At 38.9% G+C, this 22,151-nt stretch overlaps 1 protein-coding gene across 2 annotated transcripts; it reads left to right on the top strand.

The window, feature by feature from the left end:
* The first annotated feature begins 391 nt into the window (after positions 1-391).
* On the top strand, positions 392-21,903 carry LOC143889575 (uncharacterized). 2 transcript variants are annotated; one of them, XM_077393837.1, is made up of 9 exons: positions 392-531; positions 4,961-5,087; positions 5,194-6,658; positions 10,300-10,488; positions 16,127-16,222; positions 17,044-17,212; positions 18,246-18,378; positions 18,470-20,242; positions 20,612-21,903. In XM_077393837.1, the coding sequence occupies exons 2-9, from the start codon at positions 5,055-5,057 to the stop codon at positions 20,966-20,968; spliced, it is 4,215 nt and encodes a 1,404-aa protein (XP_077249952.1). In that variant the 5' UTR covers positions 392-531; positions 4,961-5,054; the 3' UTR covers positions 20,969-21,903. The 2 variants fall into 2 exon arrangements, with proteins under 2 accessions (XP_077249952.1, XP_077249953.1); XM_077393838.1 differs by having other exon boundaries at positions 17,047-17,212.
* Positions 21,904-22,151: the final 248 nt, after the last annotated feature.

The raw sequence follows: 22,151 nt of genomic DNA on the forward strand, positions 1-22,151 counted from the left end.
GCATATGAGAGCAGCCACACATGCTCATACTTTGTCTTATCTATTAAATAAAGTAAAAGATTTTTCGCCCCTCTGTAGGATTATGCGCCCCCAATTAATATGAAATGTGTGCAGACTTTAACGCTTTTTGACGTCAAAAGTTGGGCGCATAATCCCACATGCAAGCGAAAAACTCATCTCCCATAAAATAAATTAGATAAGAACAAAAAGGGAAATGATATATCTACCCCCTTCTTCCCCAGCCACCCCTCATAGTGTAAAAAAAGTAATCACAAACATACACTAGAGACTAGAGTAGGTGGCCTGAAGAAAGAAAAGGGGGGTAAATATATCACTTTTACCAAAAAAAGCCCCCAACTAAATTTCCGCCGGAAAAATTTCCCGTCTACCGATTAAACCCTCGTCCGATGTATTTGGTCCTCGATATTTCCTATAAATACCCCTTTTCCCCTCCCTCTCTTCTCTCATTCTCACTCTCTCTCTCTCTCTCTCTCTGAGATTTGTCTCTTCTTAGAATCAAAGCCTCGCGAGGTGAGATTCTCTTCCTTATTTAGGAATCTTTTATTTTCTCTATTCGTTACTTAAATATTTGTTTTTTCTTCTATTGTTTCTTATATTCATTTGAGAGATGCTAGAATGCGATGTGGATTAAGATCGTTACCCAAAATCCTTCTCAAAATCTGATTTATTTTTGTTTATTTGTTTTGTTTGTTCTCTGTTGTTTAGTTTTTTCAATTTAATGCAGTTTTTGTATTGCAATTTAGGGGTTTATTTTGGGATCTGAGTTTTCAGTTGTGTTGATTTTTAAACCCTTTTAGATCTGATGTTTTATTCCAGAATGATTTTGTTTCTAGGGTTTTGATTGGAAAAAAACCCTAAGGCTGTGTTTGGATTTCAATAAAAACATTTTTCATGGAAATTTTTTTCTTCCACAATTTTGCTTCTATGATATGATTATGGTTAATTTAGAGAGATATTATCTTATGTAGTAGAAATGGATTAGGGTTGGTTCAAGTTATCTTGTTTTTGTAAGTATAAAAAGTAAGGAATTTTAGAAAGAGGGATTTGTAGGTGGGTGAAGTTTGTATGGATCTTTGATTGGAAAAACCCTAAGGCCCTGTTTGGATTGCGAGAACAACATTTTTCATGGAATATTTTTTCTTGGGAAACTTTTTCCTTCCACAATTTTGCTTACATGATATGATTATGGTTAATTTAGAGAGATATTATCTTAAATTGAAGGTCTCTCTAAGTAAAATTTGATTAGGGTTGGTTCAAGTTATCTTGTTTTTGTAAGTATAAAATGTAAGGAATTTTAGAAAGAGGGATTTGTAGGTGGGTGAAGTTTGTATGGATCTTTGATTGGAAAACCCTAAGGCCCTGTTTTGGATTGCGAGAAAAACATTTTTCATGGAAATTGTTTTCTTGGAAAACAAAACTTTTTCCTTCCACAATTTTGCTTCCATGATATGATTATGGTTAATTTAGAGAGATATTATCTTAAATTGAAGCTCTCTCTAAGTAAAAATTGATTAGGGTTGGTTCAAGTTATCTTGTTTTTGTAAGTATAAAATGTAAGGAATTTTAGAAAGAGGGAAATATAGGTGGGTGAAGTTTGTATGGATCTTTGATTGGAAAAACCCTAAGGCCCTGTTTGGATTGCGAGAAAAACATTTTTCATGGAAAACTTTTTCCTTCCACAATTTTGCTTACATGATATGATTATGGTTAATTTAGAGAGATATTATCTTAAATTGAAGGTCTCTCTAAGTAAAATTTGATTAGAGTTGGTTCAAGTTATCTTGTTTTTGTAAGTATAAAATGTAAGGAATTTTATAAAGAGGGATTTGTAGGTGGGTGAAGTTTGTATGGATCTTTGATTAGAAAACCATAAGGCCCTGTTTTGGATTGCGAGAAAAACATTTTTCATGGAAATTGTTTTCTTGGAAAACTTTTTCCTTCTTCAATTTTGCTTCCATGATATGATTATGGTTAATTTAGAGAGATATTATCTTAAATTGAAGGTCTCTCTAAGTAAAAATTGATTAGGGTTGGTTCGAGTTATCTTGTTTTTGTAAGTATAAAATGTAAGGAATTTAGAAAGAGGGGTTTATAGGTGGGTGAAGTTTGTATGGATCTTCGATTGGAAAAACCCTAAGGCCCTGTTGGATTGCAAGAAAAACTTTTCTTACGAAAATTTTTTTCTTGGAATTTGTTTTCCTAAAACAATTTTCCTTCCACGATAAATTGATTAGGGTTAATTTAAAGCGATATTATCTTAAATTGAAGGTCTCTCTAAGTAAAAATTGATTAGGGCTGGGTCAAAAAAAAAAGTTATCTTGTTTTTGTAAGTATAAAAAGTAAGGCATTTTAGAAAGAGGGATTTATAGGTGGGTGAAGTTTGTATGAATCTTTGATTGGAAAAACCCTAAGGACCTGTTTGGATTGCAAGAAAAACATTTCCTATTGAATTTTTTTTTCCTTCCACAATTTTCCTTCCATGATATGATTATTGTTGATTTAACAAGATATTATCTTAAATTGAAGGTCTCTCTACGTATAAATTGATTAGGGTTGGTTCAAGTTATCTTGTTTTTGTAAGTATAAAAAGTAGGGAATTTTAGACATATTTTCCTTTCCAAACTTTTCCAAAAAATTCCTGCAATCCAAATAGGGCTAACAGAATTGCTAGGTCTGGGTTTGGTTTGTCGAGAATCGTCACTTTTGGAGTTGGGTTTGCGATGGTTTTGCATCTGATCAGTTTTAGGTTGTTTGTGTAAGGTATCTTTCTTTTCACTGTTAGGGCCTCTGTTATTTCCTGCATCGGATGCGTTTCATTGGGTTCTTTTTTTGTTGAAATTGGTAACATTTTTTCCATTGAATTTTGTTATGCATTTGAATGTAAAACATTTGGTTAGTGTTTGCGATCTGACTTAAAAAAATGGATGGTTATTTGTCTCTAAGATAGTTTTAGCATGTAGAATTGTGGACTGAGTTCATCAGCCGTGTTTATTTCTGTTACTGGATTTTGTTGTATTTCTATGCTAATTAATCCTTAATGGCGGTACGTATGAACCCTTAGGGCACGTTTGGCTACCATGATTTTTTTCCTGGAATATTAGCTTACCCAATGGTGAGGTAGGGTGGGAAAGGGATAGATACTAGAGGGACCGAGTGAGGAGGGGGTAAGAAAAAGCCTAAAAAACAGGGAAACAAAACCGCCACCCAAAATATGATAGACTTGTTCCGTGTTTTTTAGTCACTTCTTACACCCTCTACTCATTCGTGCCCTCTCAAATTCTGTCCTTATCCCCACCCGTCCTACGCTTTCTCACCACTAGGAGAAACTAATATATCATGAAAAGAAATTCACGGTTGCCAGGCATGGCCTTAATGTAATTGTTCTGTTATTTGAGATTAGTTTTGGCTGCCGCTTTTGTTGCAAACTTCTTCAATCTGATCCTACTTGGCCATGACTCAGGGTATCTGATTTTCCTAATCAATGTCTTTCTTCCCTTTTAACAGTGCTTTAATTTCTTGGATCTTTTAATGGAAGAATCTTACTATCTTAGAAGCACGAAGCGGGTGCGGGGGCAGGGGCGGGGAAGCGTGGGGTCTAGAAGAGTTTAAGTTTGGGAGCGCCATGGGAGCGTGTATGCAATATTTTCTTTATATATTTTTCAAAATTCAAGTACATAAAAAAAAAAATGGTTTCTAACCATTTTCATTCGTATCTTTCAAAATTTAAGTACTTCTAAAAGCTAATTTCTAACCATCTTCACTATCTTCATTTGTGTGCACTCGTTCCTCGTGCCTTTTGAAGATGCACAAGCCTTTGTGCTTCTCCAATGAAGTACTTTGAAGAGTTGGAGGAGTTTGATGTAGAGAAGTTGATGGTGGGACTTATAGAGTAATAGAAGCAGGCTGGGAGCATCATTAGAGCAGTTCCCGTCTCTCTCGGGTCGCACTCCCTGGAAGCTCCTCCCTAAGGAGCACCGAATCAAGGTTCTGAGGTGGGAGCGGCACCCCGAGAGAAGGTTCCTGCTTCTAAGGGAAGAATTGCTACCTAGGCTACCTAGTTACTTCAAAATTGATTCCTTAGAATGGTGCCGATATCCGAATAGGGATACAACTTTACATGCATAGGCGGGCATGTATATAATATCCTACTAATGGACTTTTGAAGAGACCATGTGTGGACCTACTACGTAACTTTATTATTTCCTTCAAAATATATAAGATACAGTCAAGTATCTGTGTGTATCCTGTTTTATTTTTGTTTCTTATAGTATCTTATAGGTGCGTAGAACATTCGAGTAATAGCTGCCTCACCACTGCCCAAAACATCAACACTATGTACAATAGATGTAACTATATAGTATCTTGGTAGTGTACGATGATGTTAAAATACATAACCAAGTTACCAAAGTTGCTTTAACTATTTTGGTCTGTAAATATGATAATCTGTAAATATGTTAAGCTAATTATTTTGATTTGTAATTATAAGATTCATGTTCTCGTATTTATGTAGCTATCTTAGGATTTGACGGAACTTGCTATTTAAGTTAGGGATTTGCTAGCGTCCATCGCAAAAGGCATTCCTCGGATGGCCTGTTGCATGTGAGAGCAGCCTCACTTCTCAGCAGATTTTTATCTTCATTCATGAGGTGGCTGCTCTCACATGAACATGCCATCCGCTAAATGCCTTCTGCGATGGCCTCTAGCAAATCCCTTAGTAAATATAGAAAGATGGATGAAAATTATAATTAGCAAAGTGGATTGATTATTTTCCTTTTTTATGAAATCGTCAACATTTTCCTAGTTTCTCACCGGCTTGTAAATGTGAAAATCACTTTAATTAGATGTTCTGAATATTTATCCGTAACATGTGCCTGTTGTTGGATGTATGAGATTGGGGGTTGCTGTTCTTGATATTTTCCTCTTTTAATTGTTTTTGCAGTTCAAAGCATCACAGTTTTTTAGTTTTTGCTTTCTCAAGAGTCAAGATAATATGAAGGGAGGATGATGAATGCCATTTGGTTAAACTACATATTATGAATGTTGGTCTGTTTAAAGAGTTTGTCCAGGCACGCCCTCTACATCTATTAGCTAAATTGATACATTAGTTTATCCATCTATATGTATACCTTAGTGCTCATTTTCTCCCTGCGATGCCCTCTTGTTGGTTTATAGTTGGTCATTTTCCCTTGTTCTGCACCAACTGTTGAGCCATATGAGTTTTCCATTGCATTAAAGGCTCTATACACTATACGACCCTGTTCAGCGGCACAGGTTAGTTTGCATGCGTTTACATATGAAATGGGGTGTCGAGGAAAAGCATTGTTTGATCTCAATGAACTTCCTACTGAAGAGGATGAAGAAACCAAGGAAGTCCTCTGTCTTCAGCCTCAAAAATTGATTCCTTCTTCAAATCCTCCGCCCTCCGATCTTTTCACTGCATCGGAAGGTTCTCAAAGGATGCTCAATAATCGCGCTTTCTCACATGCATCCTCTGTCTCAGGCTTTCAGCCTTTTGTTAGGCTTAAAGAATTTCATAATTCTAAAGAGAGTGCTATTCAGAAGGCCATGGAATTGAATACCCATTGCGCCTCAACGTCTATGAATACCAATGATATTGAGGAAGATAAAGTTACACAGTTGGTGCCTTCTAGTACTCCAGATGCTCAACCTAGTGAAAGAGAAGAAGGGGAATGGTCTGATAGGGAGGGTCCCACTGATGCATTTACGAGCAGTACAAGTGTTAAGCATGAAAGAACAATCACCGACAATGGTGAAACTCTACATAAGGAAGGAGTGGGTGAAAGAACTGGGCTTTTTGGTTGTGATAAGGCCTCTCAGAACATTTGTGACAATGATAAGCTTACCGACAATGTCAAGGATGAAATTGTAGATGCCACCAATATCAATTCAGATGGTAATATTAAAGGAGATGTATCTGTGGATGGGTTGGAGGAATCTCGTTTAAATATGAAGCAAAAAGATGTAAAAGGAGTGGAAACAAGTCATGCCTTGAAGTCTGCACATAATCCTGGAAAAAGACATAAAATTGACCAGCACAAGGAGGCAATGCTAGGGAAAAAACGGAACAGGCAGACCATGTTTCTAAATTTGGAGGATGTTAAACAAGCGGGACCTATTAAAATGCCTACCCCTAGGAGACAAACATTTTCATCTACCTTAACCACTCGCACGATCAAGGAAACTTTTCGTCCTGTTCCAGCCCCTGTAACCAAGGATCAGAAACAAGAAGACATAGTTATTAGTGAGGCAAGTGCTCCCTCGGAGTTTAATGACCACAGATCTGATTGCAATGGGGATATAAATCCGGGATTTGAAGCTCTGCCTAAGAAGCCAAACAGTGGAAATGACTTTTCTTCAGAAGCATATTCACTACCCATTCCTAGACAGGGTTCATGGAAGCAGCCTACAGACTCAAGACAGCCGCCCAAGAGTCAACATGTCTTGACTAGAAAATTGGCCACGGTCGGTCAAAACCGGGAAAATATGGATTTGAAATTAGGTAACAAAAAACATCCTCCTTCAAAGAAGCAAACTGCAAACAGTACACTCTATCAAGACACATCAGTGGAACGTCTTCTTCGGGAGGTGACCAGTGAGAAGTTCTGGCATCATCCAGGTTTGTGTACCTTTGCTTCTGTAGATTATCTTTTATTGTGATTCTTGGGCTCTGTTTGTTTAAGATTATGACTACCGATTGTGAGTGCTAAACCAATTATTGGACTCAAATTTAAACGTAACTGTGAGTCCAATAATCGATTCGGCACACACAATCGGTTGCCATAATCTTAAGTGAACAGGGCCTTGGTTTTAGACTTCCATGCTGATTTCCATGTGATATATTTCTATTCAATCTTGGAACTTACGGATATGTTTTCTTTCTCTTCTGATGATTGGTTGGTGGGTACTTTATGCCATTCTTTCTTTCTTAGTCCAGTAGTTTGGATGTCTTTACTGCCTCTTGATGAAAACATAATCTTACTTAGTTGTGCCTTTGTAGTTCTATCAAGGTACGCTACCAAACCCTTTTTTTTGTTGGTTCACCCTAGGAAAATACTTTATTTTTTCTAAGTACAAAACAGTGGGTAACATTATAAAAAAAAAACAAAAAGGAAAAGAATTCTAAGAGACTTTAACCTGGCTTTCACCCATGTGATCTCTGGGTCTAAGCAATTGAATTGTATTTGTTCTGTTTCAATTAAAGTAAAAAATAAACAAATAAAAATAAATGAAAGGCTAATTTGGGGCTCTTTTGAACCTACCATGCTATCAAACTAAGTTTGTTCAATGTTTATAGTCTTTTGTCTTATTTAACCAATCCAAATTAGATTATATTGATGATTTTGATTAGTACACAATCTGATTTTTTGGCAGATACGAATTTGATTTTTAAATGCTGCGGACAGATTCTTAAAACATTTCATTTGATGGTTCTTTTGATAAAATCAATCTCTTTATTGCAATCAAATGATTGTGCAAGCTACCATGTTTGTATTTCCTTAAAACAATGGTCTGGAGGTCAATTTTCATTATTGGCCAAAGATTCCTTACGAAATCTTATCTTTGACCATGTACTAGAACTAAACACCATCCAATATCTCCTCGAGAACAGTAAAACCATATAACTGGTTCTAATTCATGTATTATGGAAAATGTACTTCTCATTGATGCTTACTGTGCTTGATTATTTCTTGCTGAATTATCCTTCCACATTCAGTGTTCCATGGGCAAATATTATATTGACTGTGTTAACTTGTGAGCGAGCACGTCAACTGTTTTGCTTATACTTGTAGATAAAATTGACTATCAGCTACCAAGTTTGTTTCTAATGATTGTTATTGAAGGAAGCAAGTTGGTTTCTAATGTGGATTTCCATTGATGGAATACTCTCTAGAGTCCAGAGTAAAGGTTTTTCAAAACAAGAAGTCGGCCCCAACTAAGCGAGACATGTGTGTTTTGGTGACCTTGACCTTACCTTGCCTATCGATAACTTATAGAAGACCTGGAGCTTTTTCAATATGTAATCTTGGATTTGTCATCAAATGTGTGTTCTGATGAAATCCATATTCACTACAAAACTATCGAATTGTGCTCATTGTGGGAGAGGAGAGCTTAGAGATTTGTCGATGTCATCCCTTCTATAGTGTTTTGAGTGATGAGTTTCCCATTTTTAAAGGTTTTGAGTGATGAGAAAACTATCATGCAAGGACTCTATCTCAATTCTTTTTTCTTTTCTTATATTTTTGCGGGGTCTTCTTGTAGGCAATTTTTCACACTTGATACAATTACTTGTAGTAGTTTGTGTAGTTCATGAGAGTTGGGATTGGGTTGTGTGTTTTGGGGAGTGGGGAGAGGAGGATATTTGAATTTTGAGCTCAAAAGAAGAGGCACAATGACAATGATGCTGTGTTTAACTATGGGGGTGCAATAACTTGAGCACACTGGCCTAGATGTCTGGGTTTCTTGAGGTCAAGGGAATTTTGAAGGGAAATGTCAAGAAAAGGAGACCTGTTTAGTCTGTCTTCTTGTTGACTTTGTAGATCAGGGTTTCATCTCAAGCATAATATGTGCACATGGAGGTGTTTGGGATCTTGAGCAAGGTTTTAAATCTCGGTTTCGGTCATCAGCGAAACTGAAACGTTTCGGTTTCGGTACAAAATTTCGGACGAAATCTTGTAAAAATTTCACCGAAATTTCCAAAACGTTTTGGTGAAGTTTGGTACTTTTCCGACTCAATGTGAATTTCGTTTCGTGTGTATGGTAGGTCAAGTTGATAAAGGGAGGTTGCTTATTGAAAGTAAGATGATCTGTTGAAGAGTAAGGAAACCATGGATGGAGTTGTTGGGCTCATTGTGGGAGAGGAGAGCTTAGAAATCTACATATCTCATCCTTTTTTTTTGTTATGACAAAGGGTATCCCCACCCCATTTAGGGCGGGACTAATCCCTATGGATGAACATATCTCATCTCCAGAGGGTTGGAGTAATGAAAAACCTATTATGCAAGGACTGTCTGTGTTCTTTTTTCTTTTCCTAATTTTTGTCATGGTTTTTTTGAGGCAATCTTCTCACTTGGTAAAATAACTCGTAGCAGTTTCTGTAGTGTGTGTGTGTGTGTGTGTGTGTGTGAGAGAGAGAGAGAGAGAGAGAGAGAGAGAGAGAGAGAGAGAGATGCGGGTGCAATAATGTGAGTACACGGACCAAGTTTTCTGAGGTCAATGGGATTTGGAAGAGAAATGCCATGATAAGGGGATATGTTGAGTCTGTCTTCCTATTATCTCTGTTGATCTGGGTCAGATCTTTAAAAGCATATTGTGTGCACACGGAGGTGTTTGAGATCTTGAGTTGAAGGGTATTTGGAAGGGAAGACTCAAGCGAAGGAGATGTATTTGACCTTCTTGTTGACACTGTTGACCTGGGTGTTGGATATCTAAAGCATAGTATATGGGAGGTAAAGTTGATAGAGGGAGGCTGCCATAACAAGCCTACAGGCCCCATGACCAATAATGATGGGGCAATTATTCATCCACAGTCAGGTTGAGTGGTTGTAAGGTTGTCAGGAGAGGAAGAGATTGTCGAGGTAGTGTGGCGGAGTATGGGGCCATGCACCCTCTTTCTATCTCTGCTCTCTCTATCTCTCTCCAGTTCTTCTCTGTCTTCATTCTCCTTTTCCTTCCCTCCTTCCTTCTGCAAGCATTTTTTTGTTATTTTGAAGAAAGACTATTCAAGGCACACAGACACACAAAAGGGGGTTTGTTGTGGCTAAAAGGGGTTGGACATATCTGCCTTTGGAACTGCTTTTCTTTTAATCTGTATCTTAGTGTTGGTCCTGTGAGGTATAGTATCTTTTCATGTTTTTTTTTTCCACTTCAAAAAAAAAAAAAAAACCCAGAAGTCATAATCCATCTCAATGATAGTGCATGAATAAATGAATGATATCTCAGTAGATGCTTGTAAAAAAGCTTTAAATTTCAATTTTAGACCCGCAGTATCAATTCAGTGCACTATAAAGAGTTGGAGTAGAGTGTAGACTATCTAATATCAATATTTAGATTTAGAATAAGATCAGAATTTTGATAACAACTTTCACGTGATATTTATTTGGTGAAAGATAACTTTCTTGTTCTCCTTTATCAGTATTTGTGAACCAAGAGCAGAGAAATTTTCTCCCAAGTATTTTCTGTTTTATTTCTGAGATTATATCAGGTAGTAGTTACCCTTCAAATATTTTAATATAACAATAAGAATCTTTTGAATATCAGAAGAGACAGAGCTTCAATGTGTTCCTGGCCGGTTCGAATCCGTGGAAGAATATGTGAGAGTATTTGAGCCTTTGCTTTTTGAGGAATGTCGGGCACAGCTATACAGCACTTGGGAGGAGTTCACAGAAACAGTTCCAAGAGATGCACATGTAATGGTTCGCTTAAAAAGCGTGGAGAGGCGAGAACGAGGTAGAATTGTATACTAATTTATTTGGATCATAATTATTGCTCAACACTCACTTATATTAGCCATTCTTGGGGGATGCGATCTCTGTGTGGTTCTTTAGTTTTATAATTCTTGGACACAAATTATATTTAGGCATGATTACCTTCCTCCTTGATTTATTGTATTTTCTTCTTTCCTCTTTGTATCTTTTCAGGACCATCTCGGTTCTGTTTTTTATATAATTCTGCCTTATTCAAAAAAATAAATAAATTATATTTAGGCAAAATTTATTGCACAAATAGTAACTTTATTTTTATTGGCTTGGTTTAGCATAAAATGAAGTTTTATGTGATCTAGTTTCTATTATGATTTTTCTTCTTTCTCATCAATTTGTGCTTATGTACAGTTTGCTTTCTCACTCGACTATTCATTCTGGCTACTAAATTGAATTGGGGTTTATCATATTATCTTTTCTCCAAATGGAGAAGTGACTAATAAAGCTGATTTGTTCTAGTGCCCTACTGAAGGTAGATCCTGTTGTCATGCTGCTCTCAGAAATGAGGATGCCTTCCTGATTCTTTTGGCAGCCCCTTGTATCTGGATTAGCCTACCTTTCAATAGGCCATTTTACTTGGTGTACCATTGCCCTAAAGTTGGCTTTGTTGATGCTGCATGTTTTCTTGGCATTGTAATTATGAATTATCTGGCCTGGTTTGTATCAAGACACACTGTTCTGAGTATCTGAAGTGTTTCAGACACTTTCAAAATCCTAAAAATTTACCTCAAATATTCGCCAATATGGGTGATTCATCTAAAAAAACCCTAAAAATTCTGAAAAAATAGTTTATAACTAGTAAAATCAATAACGAAGCTATTCTAACATAGTTCTAACCCCACGCACAAATAGCAGTCTAAGCCTAAGTAATTTTCGTAATTTGAAGATTTTTTAAATGATGAGAAATTATCAAAAAAAATAAAAAATACTAGATCCATCGTAATCATGCAGATCTAGCCAACTCAACTCAACTCAACTGAACAAAGCCTTTGTCCCGAACTAGTTGGGGTTTGCTAAATGAATCCTTTAGAAAAATTTCATGAAGAAGGTGAAAGGAATCTACCTAGCTCTAATCTTGGTTCTAGTTGGGTTCTTCTACGTGGATCATTTTCTTCCATTCTATCCTATCTAAGGTCATGTTCTCTTTTATGTTCCTAGCTATCAAGTCTTTCCTCACTGTTTCTACCCAAGTTGTTTTCGGTCTGTCCTTACCTCTTTTTACTTCCATCAATTTGGCACGAGTCGCCTCTTCTCACCGGCGCATCCAAAGGCCTACGTTGGATTTGTCCAAACCATCTTAAGTGGTGCTCTCTCATCTTCTCCTCAATTGGTGCCACCCCCACCTTTTTTTTACGAATGTCTTCATTTTTAATTCTATCTAACCCTGTGTGGCCGCACATCCATCTAAGCATTCGCATCTTCGCTACACTCATCTTATGCACATGCTGCTTCTTAGTGGCCCAACATTCTGAGCCGTACAGCATGGCTGGCCTCACAGCTGTCTTAAAAAACTTTCCCTTCAACTTTGTAGGGATTTTACAGTTGCACAGAGCTCCTGAGGGATGCTTCCACTTCAACCAACCTGCTCTTATTTATTCTATGGTTAACATCCTCTTCAATCTCTCCTTCCTTATGTAGAATTGAACCAAGATAGTGAAAGATATCTCTCTTAGGTACCTCCTGTCCAGTCATATTTACTACATCCTCGTCCCGCCTCTAGTCATATTCTATGGTTAACATTCTCTTCAATCTCCCCTTATGTAGATCTAGCCAAATGACACACAATTATTCTTATTTAGGCACTACAAGCCATATTAGTTGTAAACTAACGAATAGATAAACTATTTTCCTCGAAGTTTGAAAACCCCTAAAGTGGATGGGCTAGTGCTTCGATTTGTCAAGAGGAAGCTAAAAGAGGAACAAGAAAAGCAATGAGATGGGCGTGAGAGGAAGGCGTGTTTGCTCTCCTGAATTCAGGAAATGTCAAGGGCCAATGAGTTGCTACTCTCCCAAATTCAGGAAATATCAAGGGTTGATGATGGGTGTCGCCTCAAAGGGGGAGGTGGAAGTGATGGGAGCCCTCAAGGTTGGATGGTTTTTGTTTGGCATTTTCTCAGAGTTGTTGGGACTTTGTGAAAGAAGACATCTCCAAAAATTTCAAGGAATTCTTTGAAGAGCTAGAAGTGGATAAAGGAATGGGGGAATTTTCATCGCCCTAATACCCAATGTCTCGGGAGCTATGAATATATCTAACATCTGGCCTATGAGCCTCGTAGGGTGCCTATATAAACTCTTAGCAAAACTCTTGGCAGAGCGTTTGAAGAAGGTTCTACCAAAAATCATCTCAAGTAACTAGTCAGCCTTCATACAAGAAGATTTTAGATAGTTCTCTGATTGCTGTTGAAGTTGTGGATTATTATGTGAAGAAAGTCTCCAGCAGTGTTTGTATGTTGGATATGGGAAAGCTTACGACCGTGTGGAATGGGACTAGTTGGACTACATTCTAGGGAGAATGGGCTTTGGGAACCAGTGGCGTGAATGGATCAGGAGGTGTGTATTCTTAGCGTGGTTCTCAATTTTGTTCGATGGACCGCCTAAAGGCTTTTTAAGTCCTCTGTCACCATTCTTATTTGTGATAGTGGCTGAGACTCTTAATAGAATGTTGGATTAGGGTAGGGCCTAAGGGCTAATCGAAGGCTTCAGAATCGGAAGTCAAGGGGTGGTGGTGTCTCATCTTCAATTTGAAGATGATAACTTGGTCTTCAGTGATCCAAAAGTAGAGAAGGTGTTAAAGCTCAAGGCTATTCTCCTATGCTATGAGATGGTGACGGGCTACATGTCTAATTTTCTTTAGTCTAGAATCCTCATTCATACCTTGAGGGTGAGATTAAGCTTGACTGCACTGTGGATAAGCTTCTGATGTCATATTTGGGCCTTTCGCTTTGTAGAGAAGACCTATGTAGAGGGAGTCGGACCAGATTGTGGAGAGGGTGGAGGAAATATTGGATTTGTGGAAGTAGATTTTGGTTTCTTTGGGGGACACCATTACCCTTATTAAAGCCGTCCTTGCAAATATTCCAATCTATTACTTATAAGTCTTCAAATGCCCTATGAGTGTGATTAAGCGAATAGAACAAATTCAAAAGAAGCTTTCTTTCGGGGGAGGGGGAATAAGAGAAACAAAAAATGCACTTGGTCGATTGGGAGAGGTTTGTAAATCCCTTAGAGCAGGTGGTCTGGGGATTAAAAGATTGAAAGTGTTAATAGGGCATTGCTTAGGAAATGGCTTTGGAGCTGTGTTGCATGGATTCTTTGCCCCTCCATGCCGAATCCGTGTCGACAAGTCTCCACATGCGAATCAGGCATGGATTCACGTGGGACACACCCGGATTCTTGTCGTAGCCGTGTCCCACGCGAATCCTATTTTTTCGGGCGAATCCGATTCATCGTTGTCTCTCTTAAAATGTGAATCCTATATATTTTTTTCCTATAAATATGTTTTCTTCTTAACTTCACTTTATATATGAAAGCACAACCCATATTTGTTTTAATAAAAACCCTAGCACCTCGATCCTCGACTCCCTTCCACTTTCTTCTTCGACTCTCTTATTAAAACCTCCAATGCTTCGACCCTCCACCCTCAAAATTTTCATGAATACACACACATACATATACATACATATATCCTCGACCCCCTTCCACTTTCTTCTTAGCTACTAACGTTAGCATAAAACAAGGGTGGGGCCACATTGTTGGGGTGATCCTAAGCATTCATTTGAAGGGCCTCATCATGGATGGGGTGTACCAAAAATCAACTTCATTGGATCATCATAGGATGTCCATTTGTGGGGGTGAAAATGGGCAGATACTGTTTGTCCACTAATCTGCCCATTTTTTCACCCCCATAAATGGACATCCTATGATGATCCAATGAAGCTGATTTTTGGTGGACACCTATCCATGAATGGGCCTTCCAAATGAATGCTTTGGATCCCCCCCACAATGTGGGCCTGACCTTGTTTTTCTGCAATCCAAAAAACTCACCATTCACCTGCTTGGAGAGCTTGGAGATCTAAAGCTCCTCCCAGGGTTATTGCCTTTTCTTAGGCAACCTGTCGCAACACGATCCTCACTGTCGATCACCTTTGTCATAAGCAAAGAGCTTGTTAATAATTGTGTACTATGCCTCCCTAACACTGATTCTGTTGACCATCTATTGCCTCACTATAGCTTCATGCGTGAAGTGTGGCCCTTCGTTTTTTTATATTCTCAGATTTAGTTCGGTTCTCCTTGGTCATATAGCTGATCATTTTGAGTTGTGGGTATTTGCCTCATGGCCTTCTAGAGGTAAGATACTTTGGAACATGTTCTCTTCTTTGGCTTGTTTGGAAGGAAAGGAACAAGAGAGTTTTCAAAGGTGGATCAAAGGAGAGCGCAGTATGCAGAGGCAAATTTTTTCTGTATTTCTCCAGTGGACAGCAAACCATGCTACTTTCAATGGAATAGTGGACAACAAACCTTCCTACTTTCAATGGAATCTTGGTGACCTCTTTCCACAAGTCCCTAGTAGTAGATTAGGCTCAATAGATGTTACAAGCAGGGCGCTCAACCTAGGTGGGACCCGCCTTCTCCTAGGAAGTTGAAGCTGAACTTTAATGGCTCATGTCTTGGCAATATGTGCTTGACAGGGATCGGGGGCCTTCTGCAGATAATGAGATCTTATGAGCCTTTTTTATGATCTATGGATGTAACATATTATAACGAGGCATATGTTCATGCACTTCTTCATGGAATTCAACTTGTGGGCCAGACTCAGTTGGATCATATCATCATTGAGGAAGACTCCCTCAACGTGGTCAGACGGGCGAGAGATGGGATCGGTTACCCATGGATTTCTGTGAACGCTATAGAGAAGATGTAAGACGTGATGGAAGGACACATCATAGAGATTAGACACGTTTGGCAGTCTGCCAATTTTGACGAGGATATACACGCTTGGCTGTATTTTTCCTTTCTTTCTCCTCCTCCTTTCTATGCTCCACTATTGTTTGTTTTTTACCTTGTCCGGTCATTGGGCTCTTGCCCCTTTGCATTAATAAAACTTCATCATTCTTTGCGAAAGATGACTGAAAAATCATGATTGTCGCTCCACTTGTTTTGTCTGAAAATTTTGAGCCGGATGAGTTAAACTAATGACTTGTGTGAGTCATTATTTCAATTTGGATGATTAAATAATTAGTAAAACATGAAAAAAAAAACTATAAAATGTTTATAAAGGGTAAAGATGATTAAAACTTGTCTATTGCATGATTGACTACACTGATTCTGTGCAGGAAAATGCTTATGCGTGATACAATCTTGTATCAGGCCTCCACCTTTTGGTCAAGGCAGCCACTTGGGTTCAATTTAGTGGAAAATGTGGATTGACCTGACCTTTGGTAGAGGAATATCATAGCCACTTACTATTCCAGCTGAAGGATTAGTGCAATACCATCATGCTTTCTAGTTGCTTTAATTTAATTATATAATTGCTAAGTGTGCTTAGTACTTGAAACTGTCGAAGGCCTTTATTTTACATTTAAAAAATTTTCATTCATGGATCCTAGGGTGGTATGATGCGATAGTTCTTCCAGTACATGAATGCAAGTGGACATTTAAGGAGGGTGATGTTGCGACTCTTTCGACACCCAGGCCTGGGGCAGGTTTGTATATGAGCAATTTTTTCCGTGTCTCAATATTTGGCTATTACACATACCCCATGTCACAAATATCTCTCTCGGGAATTTCTCGGTAAGGGAAAAATATTGGGATATAATAAGGGAAATGTTATCAGCACTACTGTATTTTGATGATGGCACTCGCCGCACTCCTCACTTTATTAAAAGTACGGTATGACCCACACCATAGGATGATCCAAACCGTCCATTAGATGGGCCACAGCCTAAATAGGTTGTGCCCCAAAAATTATTTCCATAGGTTGATCCTAACCCTCCGATCTATAGAGAGTTAGGATCAACCCTCTAACATTTAGATCGGAGGGTTAGGATCAATCTATGGAAATGATTTTTGAGGCACATCCTATTTAGGCTGTGGCCCATCTAATGGACAGTTTGGATCATCCTATGGTGCGGGCCATACCATACTTTTAATAAAGTGAGGAGTGCCCTCATCAAAATACAGTAGTGCTGATAACATTTCCCTATAATAATCTTTTTATTTTCTTTGAGTTTATATTGGGAAAAAATGATAAAATAAAATAATTTTAAAAAATTTAAATTAAGAAGAAAATAAAAATTTCGTGATAATATCATAGTCCCGCCCTAAAAATTGGGGTGGGGACACCCTATCTCATAAAAAAAAGTAAATGAAAATCTCACTTTTTTTTTTGACTTTTCCGGATTTTGTCGTTTTATCAAAACATTGCGGTAAAATCTTATTATTTTTGAAAATATCGGAGATATTTGTGACATGGCACACACCTATCTTCTATTGAATTAACAACCTCAATTGATACTTTGTCAAGCAGCCAGGTCTAAGAGGAACAACAGCACTGGTGCAAGTGAAGAGGATGTGGATCCTGAGTTTACTGGACGGGTGGCAGGTACAGTTAGGCGACATTTTCCTATTGATACCCGTGATCCTCCTGGAGCTATTCTCCATTTTTATGTTGGGGATACATATGATTCTAGTAGGTAATATTCTAGTTTCCTTCGAGGACTTTTCACACTTCTCATTATTTTCCTAAGCTTTTCTTTGAGGGATGATAAACTTATGATATAGTTGCTTTCGCATTTCATTGCCATGGGGATTTGGAAATGTATTCCTTTTCCAAACTTTTCAGCATAAAATTTGAATGATGATACTTTTACCTTTGTATTTTTATTTAAATATTAGGGAAAAGGGTGTTAGGAATTAACAACACAACAGAATAACGATATGCAAAGAGATAAATGAAAATTCACACACACACACACACAACATAGATTTACGTGGTTCACACAGTATTGGTATGGGCTACGTCCACGACAGAGCGATAAGCCAACAATTCCACTATTCTAAAGAGATTACAAAAGCCCTTACAACTCTCTCAGGGAGGCTCCCGATATCGAACCCTATATATGTTGTTCTGAGACGCGTTACAATAAAGGGAAAAACCCTAATTCATGAAAGTACAAAACTACCCCTAGTAGTGAGGGAAAAGTACTTTTTGGATTAGACTGAGATCAGGCTTCACCAATAACAAAGGGAATCTAAGAGCTTGCATAGAGAGCTTGCATAGGGAGCTTACCTATGCAAGCTGCGTACCGCCAGCGACTAGAAGAGTTTTCTAGCGAGTGGTTTGTTCCTCTCCGACTGACGAATCACCCCTAATATTTTCAATTCAATCCGCGGCCGGATCGGGGGAACGAAGCTTTCAAAGTGACTGGCAGTTTCTGTAAATTTCACAGTTGTGGCAGTTCAAAAAATTTACAGAAAGTGTCACTCACTTTGAAAGCTTCGTTCTCCCGATCTGGCCGCCGGATCGACTTGAAACTTTAGGATATTCAGAGAGGAACAAAATAGTAGCAGCCACTCGCCGGAAAACTCTTCTACTCTCCGGCGGTAAGCAGCTTGCATAGGTAAACTCCTAGGTTCCCTTTTCTCTAAATATTATATACCGTTTTATTCTTTATCCGGCAAGATTTTATCTTTTAAATGACTGATCTTCAAGTAATAAATTTTCAGCAAGATAGGCGATGACCATATTTTAAGGAAACTTCAACCAAAAGGCATCTGGTATTTAACCGTGCTTGGAACCCTTGCAACTACTCAACGTGAATATGTTGCTCTACATGCATTTCATCGTCTCAATTTGCAGGTGACACCCATGTCCAAGTTTATTAAATAAAGGCATTATAAGTTCATTAAGTTGCATTAACAATGACTAATCGTGTTTTGTGGTTATCCAGATGCAAACCGCAATTCTAAAGCCTAGTCCCGAACACTTCCCTAAATACGAAGAACAACCTCCAGCGATGCCCGAGTGTTTCACCTCAAATTTTGTTGACTACCTTCATAGGACTTTCAATGGGCCCCAATTGGCTGCTATTCAGTGGGCTGCGATGCATACGGCTGCTGGTACAAGTGGCGTTGGAATGACTAAAAGGCAAGACCCTTGGCCTTTTACTCTAGTTCAAGGCCCTCCGGGAACAGGAAAGACCCACACTGTGTGGGGAATGCTAAATGTCATCCATCTTGTTCAATATCAGCACTACTACACCGCACTTCTAAAGAAACTTGCCCCTGAAAGCTATAAACAAACAAATGAAAGCATTTCTGAGAGTAGTGTAATCACAGGTTCCATTGACGAGGTTTTGCAGAGCATGGATCAGAACCTCTTCCGAACCCTACCAAAACTTTGCCCTAAACCTCGAATGCTAGTTTGCGCTCCGTCGAATGCTGCCACAGATGAATTGTTAGCACGTGTTCTCGGCCGTGGATTTATTGATGGCGAGATGAAAGTCTATCGACCGGATGTTGCTCGAGTAGGCGTTGATACACAGACACGTGCAGCTCAGGTGGTTTCCGTTGAGCGGAGAACGGAGCAGCTTTTAGTCAAGGGGCGCGACGAGATTATTGGTCATATGCAGCATTTGAAAGCCCACGAAGCTCAGTTGTCACATCAGATTGCTATTCTTCAGCGCGAACTCAATGTTGCGGCTGCAGCTGGTCGTTCTCAAGGCTCTGTCGGTGTCGACCCTGATGTTCTTGTTGCTCGTGATCATAATCGAGACACATTGCTCCAAAATCTTGCAGCAGCTGTAGAGGGACGAGATAAAGTTTTGGTGGAAATGTCTCGCCTTCTCATTTTAGAAGGCAGGTTTCGCGCTGGTAGTAATTTTAACTTGGAGGAAGCTCGCTCGAACCTCGAAGCAAGTTTCGCAAACGAAGCTGAGATTGTTTTTACGACGGTTTCTAGTAGTGGTCGTAGGTTATTCTCTCGCCTCACTCATGGTTTTGATATGGTTGTTATTGATGAGGCGGCCCAGGCCAGTGAGGTGGCCATTCTCCCTCCTCTTTCTCTCGGCGCCGCTCGATGTGTACTTGTTGGGGACCCACAACAGCTCCCCGCAACTGTTATTAGCAAAGCGGCCGGCACTTTACTATACAGTCGTAGCCTTTTCGAGAGGTTCCAACAAGCAGGCTGCCCTACAATGTTGCTATCAGTGCAGTATAGGATGCACCCACAAATCCGTGATTTTCCGTCTAGGTATTTTTACCAAGGACGTTTGACCGACAGTGAGAGTGTTACTAATTTGGCTGATGAGATATACTACAAAGACCCATTATTGAAACCTTATGTATTTTACGATGTCACGCATGGGAGAGAGTCACATAGAGGTGGGTCCGTCTCATATCAGAATGTTCATGAAGCACAATTTTGTCTGCGAATGTATGAGCACCTTCAGAAAAGTTTGAAATCCTACGGTGGGAATAAGGTTTCTGTTGGCATAATAACGCCGTACAAATTGCAACTAAAGTGTCTCCAACGGGAATTTGAGGATGTTTTAAATTCGGAAGAAGGTAAGGAAATATATATTAACACGGTTGATGCATTCCAGGGCCAGGAACGTGATGTTATAATCATGTCTTGTGTCCGTGCCTCGAACCATGGTGTTGGCTTTGTTGCTGATATTCGTCGCATGAATGTTGCTCTTACTCGTGCAAGGAGAGCTCTATGGGTAAGCTTTCTATACTTGTTTTTGTTTTTTTTTTGTTCTTATTTCAAATATTAGTTGGAAAGGACCAATTTTATGCTGTATTAGCTGCTCATGAACATGGGTTGAAATTTCGGGTTTCGGCTAGGGCCGACACCGAAAGTACATGAATCCAAAATTTCGGCGAAATTTCCACCGAAATTACTAAAATTTTGGCCTAAATTTCCTAAATATCCTCTAAAATCTTGTAAAATACCGAAATTGTTTTCTGAATATTTACATGTTATCAGCTGAAATTTCGTTAGAAACCGAAATTTTTTGGTTTTGGTTGTGGCCGAAACCGACACCGAAATTGACATTCAAAACCTTGCTCATAAAGCTGATTCTTTGCAGGTGATGGGCAATGCCAATGCGCTCATGCGATCGGATGACTGGGCTGCATTGATTTCAGATGCTAAGGCGAGGAACTGTTTTGTAGACATGGATTCAATCCCCAAAGAATTCTTAGTTCCAAAGCCATCTGTTTACACTCCACTGGCAGGTAAGTCATTCTCTAATATGAGGGCAATTAAGATGTCAGGAGCGAGGCAGAGACATTTGGAGATGCTCCCAGAAACTAAGCCTGCAACACAGTTAGAAGATGATGAGAAGTCAAATACATCGATTTTGAGAAATGGTAGTTACAGGAATTTAAAGCAGCCAGTGGAAAATTCCTTGGATGATCTTGGACAAACCGGAGAGAAACCTTGAAAGAGGCAAAATTTATCTTGGTCTGTGCAAGAGATATTCATAATTTGACCCATGGTGATATCAAAAGGTTTTCTCTGTACCTTGGGAATTTGAGCGTCTGTGGGCAAGATACACACTAATGATCAATTCTAGAGACTGAGGGTCTCCAGTCTTCTAGCAACATACACCATCATGTTGGGATGAATTGTGGTTTGTTGGGCGCCGCCCACTTTGATTAATCTTTTGAAGCCAATTTTGCAGTTTAAAAAAGCTAATTTGGTCAGAAGAACAAACTTGAAGAGAATGGTGGAGACCTTCTTAAGTCTGTGACCTTTGACAAGGATGGATACAGGGTTGATTGGAGCGAAATTGCCAACTATGCATTAGGGGCATCGCCAAATGTGATATCATGCACTTTTCAGAGAGGAGCTGCCAAGTTTGGAAGACTATGAAAATACCTCTTCATAGGTTATATGGGCAACTAGATTGAGATTGTCATGGTCTATCTCAGCTGGAAATGTGGAGTCCTCGTGGAGCTCCAACTTGTAGCTTTTGGCCACCTTTCAAATGCTAATTAATAGTTGAAGTAGCCAGTGCAATCTTTTGACTTGTGGCTTGTTTGGGCTCAAGAATGACTTTTTCACTTTCAAAAGGTGTCCTTTCAATGTAGCCTGTTGATAGCATTTGTTTCTTGGAAGAATGAAGTTCTGTAGATCCTTAGGATGCATGTTCAGATGACTGCAGAAATGTTTATAACTTGTAGGGTTCAATTATTTGTGTCTGCCCAAAGAAAGGGCTGATGTGAATGCCATCCTCAAGACCAAAATATCAAAATTATGTAGAGTTCAGTGGTTACAGGATTACTTGAAGAAAAATTGCAGAGGGGACTCGAATGCTACCTGTCTGTGTATTGTACATTACAATGTAATAAAATCATTCTTTTCTTATTTTTGTTACTTATTAGACTGTTCATGCTTGTGTAGACACCCAATTTTCCAAAATCGGACCAGGTTGCCATGAGCATGGTTTCAATGAGGAATATGGGAAGTCCAGGTTGCCATGAGCATGGTTTCAATGAGGAATATGGGAAGTTTCGGTATCCGAGGAATTTGACTCATAGTTCTTTGTAGAGGCAAAAATTGGTGGAGTTTTACACTGTGATCCCCAGAATTCACCCATATCAAGCCCACAAGTCAAGTCACCC

Source organism: Tasmannia lanceolata, unplaced genomic scaffold (assembly GCF_043159265.1).
Source record: "Tasmannia lanceolata isolate RefF3 unplaced genomic scaffold, GAP_Taslan_0.1 ptg000013l, whole genome shotgun sequence".
Taxonomy (NCBI): Eukaryota; Viridiplantae; Streptophyta; class Magnoliopsida; order Canellales; family Winteraceae; genus Tasmannia; species Tasmannia lanceolata.